The 7,581-nt window shown below is 40.5% G+C and overlaps 1 protein-coding gene across 3 annotated transcripts in view; it reads left to right on the top strand.

Annotated features, from left to right (window-relative positions):
• Nucleotides 1-6,649, top strand: part of LOC129360430 (ecto-NOX disulfide-thiol exchanger 2-like) — a 179,717-nt gene extending 173,068 nt beyond the window's left edge. For all 3 annotated transcript variants that reach the window (XM_055030641.1, XM_055030642.1, XM_055030643.1), the window contains 2 exons: nt 1,750-1,835; nt 5,682-6,649. In XM_055030641.1, the coding sequence (XP_054886616.1) occupies nt 1,750-1,835; nt 5,682-5,813 (218 nt within the window). In that variant the 3' untranslated portion in view covers nt 5,814-6,649. The remainder of the gene's footprint in view (nt 1-1,749; nt 1,836-5,681) is intronic.
• The last annotated feature ends 932 nt before the right edge of the window (nt 6,650-7,581 follow it).

A 7,581-nucleotide genomic window follows, 5' to 3' on the forward strand; every position in this document is an offset into this window, starting at 1 on the left:
GTTATTGCCATGTTCAAATCTATGCATCCCTTAAGCTTTTCCAAAACACACATAATGGAATGGTTTCGATCAACATATGTTCATGAATTACAAAGGCATTTTCACAATCCACACCTAAATTCAATTAAGCGTTTACAAGAATTAAACATTGATATTCACAGATTCACCCTGTCTAATCCAACTGAGTTATTTTGCTAAGAAGAACGGTCAATATTTGTCACATTGTAGCAGTGGAAAGCTGCTGGAGACATACTCTGTGAAACCTGCAGCTTTTTCTGAAAGGTATTGGCTCAGGGGAGCTGTGCACATTTACATTTTTTGTTATTTATTAATGAAACCAAGGTAACATTTTTGTTTCACTTCACAATTAGGCAGTTTTATGTCTAACACATAAATTCCCAATAAAGTTGTTTGACAGTCCATTAAAATATCTTCTGATGTTTCACTGGCAGCCCTTGTAGCTTAGTTTAACTCTGGCATGCAGAAGTGACTGTGACACATTAGACAGATGTGTGGCGTCCTAATTAAGTTCATTAAATTAATTGAGCCATGCACAGATCAAGGACAAGTAGAATTAACAGCCACTGTCTAAACACATTTGTAAATTAGATACTTACATGTATTATTGTTAATAAGGCAATTTGTGGAGGAAAATTGAGCTTTGAGGGAAAATAAAAACAAGCAGAGGGGAATAAAAACGTTGTTTATGCCTTTCAGAGAACATGCATTATCACCGCTTCACGTTCCTACCACTCCACAAGTGTTAAAGTTTTGCACTTGGAATAATTCTTGTCTATGCTGCAGGCTTTGTGGTGTTTGTTGACAGAAAGCATGGTGTCAGAGTGTAAGCTGCAGATGCTGCTCCATGCCTGGTTGAGTTTGCAGACTACAGGAACTGAAGGACGAAAAGAAGGAGGAACACCTGCAGTTTTTGTTCATTTATGAAAAAGGAAACCAAGAATTATTCATATTTAAATGCACCGACTTGAAGGGAGGATAAATCCCAGCATGTAACTCACACAAACTAGAAGCTTTGTACAGTTGGAGAACATTTTTCTTTATTGGCTTTTTCATGGCATACATGCAGAGCAAAGTTTTTTTGTTTGTTTTGTTTTTTTGGGGGGACGGGGGGGTAAATTCAGACGAATAACTCAGAGAGACTTGGACTTGTTGTTCTATCTGAGTGCTCCATTAAACTCCCATTCAGCTGAGCAGCTCCAGACAGGCGCGTTGTTTGTACTCGAGCATTGATTGACCTCCTGCAGGTGACAAAAATGAAGTCTTGGTGCAGCATTATGCCTCTTTGAAGCTTCAAGCGACGGTTGTGTTTCTGCTCAGCCAGAAGCTGTGCGTACTGAAGTGTGTTGCGGCTACGTCGGTGGTTAGTGAGCACAGACAGAGAGCTGGCTCTCCTCTGGTCTTCCTCTGCGAGCTGATGGCAGATGGTTTGTTTGTGCTGGGGGAGAGTGTGGCTTTGATCAGAGACAACAGCATCAAAGGCATCATTAAACTCTCTTTCTAATCTGGAGCGACAACATACAAGAGGCTTTTAACAGTAATGGGACTCGGGGAAGAAGTCGGTTAAAGCCGCTCCTCCACTGAGCCCAAGGAGACGATGAAGAGTGGAGAAAAAAAGAATGAAAAAAAACCGGTTGCTCCAGACGTCCTCTGGTAATTTGTCAATGTTTAATGGTTGAGTGAAGCTGGAAGTTAAGAGCTTTGCATGACTTATTATTTTTCTCTCCTAAGGGATCATCTCAACCTTCCTGCACGTCCACCCGTTCGGAGCCAGCATCGAGTACATCTGTTCCTACCTCCAGCGTTTGGACACCAAGGTAATGCTTTGAATCAAAGCTTCCACTGAGGAGCGCTGGAACGCTGCTGCCATTTGGTATAAATCTACATTACATGCATTTATACAGACGGCGTGTTGGTCCGTACTGCTGGGCTGACATATGGGCTTGGATATTCACTCAAACTTAATCCAAGTGGACCTCCCTAACGCTTTTAGCAGGCTGTTCCACAGAGGTGGATGGATTTACTAGAACAAAATCACTTTAAAGGACAGTTTGACGTCCTCACAGATGCACTCGCTTGGCCCCCCGCTGGGAGGTAAATGAGGGGACAACAAAAAAATAGCACACATCATTAAATATTTAGTCCTTCATTGAGAAATGTTCCTATGTTGATGTGATTTTTTTTTTTCCTGGAAATGAAAGGATTTAATCACAGTCAACAACATTGAGCTAATCATTTTGTTAAAGTTAGAACGCCCTTAAGAGCTGATGGTTTAAACAATTTAGTGGGAATAAAGTCATGAGATGTTTCTTGTGGCCATCTGCAATCTAATGAAGGTCTGCCCCATTCCTCACTCGCTCCTGCATGTGCAGTCTGCTTCAAAACACCCCTAAGCATTACAGTCAAGTTACAGCTGCTGAAATAATCCTCCTGATTCTCAGATTTGTTCAGAACCTGAAAATCACAGGAATGTACCTTCTCTCATGCCGTAGCATGAATGTCAGCTTGATGCAAAATCAAAAAGTTTAGTCCACTTATACGGATTTGGAGACACAGCTGATCAGGCTGATTGAGATTCAACAAACATAACTGTACTGTAAAACAGCAACAAACCATAAGGTTTCTTCTGAAAATGCAAACGTTTAATATCGGTTGCTATAGCGTTGCAGCCCACTTTATGTGAGGATTTTCAGTTTTAAATGTTTTAAATGGTTAAAATCATCATAAACATGCATCAGTCTGGATGTTATAACTCCACTGCTGAGGATTTATTTACTTTTCTGCAATCTGACAGTAATATGACTGTAGCTGAAGGTGCTGTTACTTCACAGAACCTCAATTCAACAAAAATCTGCAACTTTTTCTGATGTGTACAGCCTGTTCCACATCTGGCTTTAATAAATGATTTTTTTACGTAATTAGAAGCCTCTTAAAGATGGTGAATATTAACATAAAATAATTAAGGGTAGGAATTTGCAGCTCTGTAAAAAAACAGCGTTTGCCTCCATGGAGCCGAACTTTAATGAAATGTTTACAGTCATCTGGATCAGTATCTCTCCAGGCGTTCTGAAAGTCTGTCAAAGTATTTCTTAAAACTTTTCTTTTAAACCAGCACCTGGACTTTTTTTTTCTTTCTTGAAGCAACTCGACTTGTATTTTTCTCAAAGGGAAAATGGGTTTTCAGCAAGTCAAATCCAGACATTCATAACACAAGTTATACTAAATCCACCAACTTCAGAATCCAACAACTTTCTGTTTTCTGATACTTTGATTGCACCAACCAAAGCCAAGACAGCTCCTCATAATAAATAAGCATTGAGTCAGGGCCATCTTGGATTTAGCAGAGAAGTGGTAAACACAATTTATTTCAACTTGTTTAATTAAGAAGTACAAAAGTCCTATTTCTTAAAAGTCATGCTGTTTAGGTACTGCTTAAGCTAAAAATCTGTTCTTTTGTTCTTATTATACCCACTTGTAATATTTTTACTTGTTTTATTTTATATTTTGGCATATGTTACACCTCACTTTGTAATGGTCAGGCAAGAAAAGTCCAATCTGTGGTCAAAGGACCAGTCCCTGAATCTGGACACACCCACTATTTAAATCTATTCTGAGCAGCAAGAACAGAAAATGTCTCACCCTTGGTTCCAAGCTGCTTATTGTTTAGTGAAAGTCTATACGTCTGTGGTTACAATTTACTGTTAACTGAATGCAAGAAACTTTATTTATAACAGATGCAGATTGTATGCTGTGCTTCACATTTTCCATTTGCAATTAATTGTCAGTAAAAGTTTCTCGCTGAAAAACAAAAACAAAACCCTGTCTGTCTAAATTTTGACAGACAGTTGTTGGTTGAATAAAATCAATGCAAGGCTTCAAAATGACCTGTAAGCTTTTTGCTTTGTTTTCAAATGATTGTGTTTAACTTGAATACAATCCCAAATACTTTTTGTTCTGTAGTTGAGGAGAATTTACCTTTTGAGGACTTTGTTTCTGACTTTAAAAATATTTAACACTTTTCCATGACGTTGTTGTGGGAGTTCTCCTCATGCCAGACTATATTAAAACCGATCCATCAGTCTGTCAGTTGAAGCCGAGCACCATCTCAGTTTCTGACATTCGTTTTTGATGAAGTTCAGCCACATCATCTCGTCTTTCTGATGAGGCATTTCACTCCCATTATGACTCCTCTCTGGCACTTAGATTGAGGCTTTCAAATCACCACCTTTTAGCATCGCCTCCAAAGAGTAGGACTAACATTAGTTTCCATCTGTGACGACAAAAGTATTATTTACCTCATCACTTCGATATTCAATTTGTCATCTTTAGAAACTTTTTCTTGTCTACTAGAGAAGTTGTTCTTTTCATCACCGCCTTGACTCATTCTCACGTATACAGTGAGTGTGACGGTCCTCTCGTGCATATTTTTGTTATTATTATTCCTCTACTTTATGTTCATGTGTTGGCTTGTGCACCCGCCCACGCTTTTCTGTCTGCGTGCGTCTGATTTCTTTTTTTTTTTCTTGTGCATCTGTTGTTCCCACGCTGACTCTCCACCACACACACCGTGTAGCCCACAGAGTTTTGTCAATATCATTGGCTAGACTCCCCAACTACAAGCTCAGTCCTCTACACTTATCTACTGGCTCCACACACACCGCTTCATTGTAAAATGGCAATCTCTTTTGCATGGCGGACCTTCATGTGTCACAGTATGAACACTCACAGATTAATTCAATACACCGCAGGTTGATCGTAGATCCTCAAACTGTTCATTTCGACGTGATCATGTGGGATTTCAATTGGCCGGCTGATCCTCACCCCACTCATGTCAGAGGAGGGTTTATAAGAGCTGATGTGCCGAAATCAGAGAAGAACGCATGTACGTAGGAGCTGCTCAATGGATGACACATAGAGGTGAAAAGTTTTATTTCACAGTAGTTTAATCATTTTCTCGACAGAAAATGTTTCTGGGTGATAAATTTAGAGGGTTTTCTGAAAACACAGTGGCGTTATCACACTACTAAAATGTCAAAACAAATATTGACAAAAATACTTGATCACAGCAACATTTAAGTTTAGAGCAAAATATATGATAAGTTACACAAAAAAAGTTGGGGAACACTTCAGCCCTTGTTTATAAAATATGATTTAAAAATGTCACTTCCTTGTTTGATTAAACAGTGGACAAGCTAACACAGTTATTAGCACCAATGTTAATAACTTTCCAGTAATATTTTTTATATCATAAATGTGGCCCTTACTGTAGTGCACCACTGCTGATACAGAAGATTTACTGACCTTTTTCAGCTGCTCTCTAACATTAGTGTAACATGTAGTGTTAGCATGTAGCAGTAGCACAGCTAGTATGTGGCTTCATTCCACATCCCCTTATTTCTTGTCTTATTGCCTCAGAGAAAAATGGATGACACCTCTCAACGCTGTTGTGTTTATGTTGGAACTTGTGGAACTTGTACTTTTTCTATCAATATTAAGGGATTATGGGCTTAAAACAAGATGCTATCGCACTGAAAAGTTACTCGCTAGTTGGCCTTTTTTTTCTTTAGATGCACTAGAAATTAGACTAAAAATACTTGTTCATGTTTTGTTCATGTTAGGCAGAAAGCAACCCTTGACATGTGAACTTGTCTGTCTGTCTGCAGATTAACCCCAGTGAGGTGGAGGCTCTCCTTTCCCGGCTGCCCTGCACCTTCAGGCAGGAGCTGACTGGCGTTGGAGCGAGTTTGGAGAAACGCTGGAACTTCTGCGGCTTTGAGGGCATAAAGAGCACTTAGGCTCCACAGGTGACACTTCTGGGACTTCAAGAAGACGACAGGCAACACAGACTTTGTAGCAATGTGAAAGATACAGTATCTAGCTCACAAGTATCAAAGACTCTGTACTGAATCCTGACTGTACAAGGGACACAGAGGACTGATCTCAGATCAAGCGGGAATGTTACATGAGCACTTCAGGGACTGTGTAGGTGGCAGAGACTTTAAACATCATCGCTGTGGAGACCAAGCACCCACGATGGAGTCCTCAGAAGCTTGATCTCCGAGTTCCTGTGCATCTGCAAAATATTTTTAGACATGATGACTCCCTGGGAGTCACAGAGGAGCACCAGTTTCTACCGTCACTGGATCATCGCGTAGTTTTGCCCACAGGAGCAGAGCGTGGTGCGTTTGGAGTCAACACGTGGATCTGTCTGGTATCAGGTCTACAGGGCTAATCCAGGAGGAGATGAGGGTGTGTCCTCCCAACCCGTCGACCTCCTTCTCTTCTCTTTTTGCTGTTGCCGGTTTGTAACATAGATCAAAAACGAATATATTTCTTCATTTTCTGTAAAGGCTGTCAGCAGTTGCATAGACTCATTTGTTGTAATACACTGTAAATGCTTGGATGATATTTTTGAATATAAAAGACATTTGAATATAAAGAAAACAGCAAAGTGTCTGTATTTTTGTGCATCTGAGGAGCAGGTAGAGGGGTTTGTGTGACTGATATGCACAAGACAAGTAGGCTACCTCTACGTTTGTGCTCATTCTTGCTTGAAGAGCCGTGTTTTTTTCTCGTTTCCTTTATCTATCAGGAGCTGTACTCAGAGCTGGGTTTAGAAGCTTACATAAGGGCATTTGTGTCTTTCAGAAGCCAATTAAGCCCGTCTGTCAGCCTGGCGAAAGGCAGAACGTTCGCATCACACTTAAGTGGGAAGCACACCTAGGGGATCGTGTTAATGATGTTTAATTGGAGAGGCAGTTGGTGTGTGTGCTTTCTGGCACCGAGTGAACAGCAAACTGTATTGTTTGTGTACTGTGCCTGCATCCGTGTATTAAATGGTTCTGTAGCTCTTTATGGAGTGGGGGAAGTCATCTGCTGCACCTCCTGCAGATAGAGAGCTCACCAGCACCAGGGCCGGAGGTTCCCCCCATCACCGAAAACCCAGTCGAGCATTCTTAATGCGCCGCCACTGGGCCGTGGGGCAGCATGCTCTCTTCCCCGATTGCTCTGAGAAACAGATTTATTATAATGTGTGATTTGCTCTCATTTAGCCTCCTCAGACTCATGCAGTCACTGCTTTTGAAAAATTAGCGCCTCTGCATACTATTCTTCTAGCTCAATGTAATGTTTTAAAAAAAAGGCCATAACTTGCCATTTGGACAAGCTATTGTTTAATTGTTTAGGATGCCCAGCTGCTCTTCCTGGTGTCCATTAAAAACACACAACACAGAGTAGAAATCTTTCAATAACAGATTTAACATGTATATCTGTCAATTTAACCATTCCAATTAAAAGTATGTTGCTCCTAGAAAGCTTTTCAGCTACTTTTTAACTGCGTGACCATTGCATCATGTTATGATGTTACTCCCTTATCAAAAACATACCTGGAATGTTGCCTTGATTCCTTCATGCATGTTTGAGAATTTTTTTAATTTTGTCACAGCAATCATTCAGCTGTGCACAATGCCTGGTTGGACCTAGCACGGACGCAGCTACTCATAGCTGCAATTTCAGTTCCTCCAGACTAGCCAGCAGCAATTAGCAAACATCTTGTGCAACTAC

The sequence above is a fragment of the Poeciliopsis prolifica genome, unplaced genomic scaffold (genome assembly GCF_027474105.1).
Source record: "Poeciliopsis prolifica strain line A6 unplaced genomic scaffold, Auburn_PproV2 SCAFFOLD006, whole genome shotgun sequence".
NCBI lineage: Eukaryota > Metazoa > Chordata > Actinopteri > Cyprinodontiformes > Poeciliidae > Poeciliopsis > Poeciliopsis prolifica.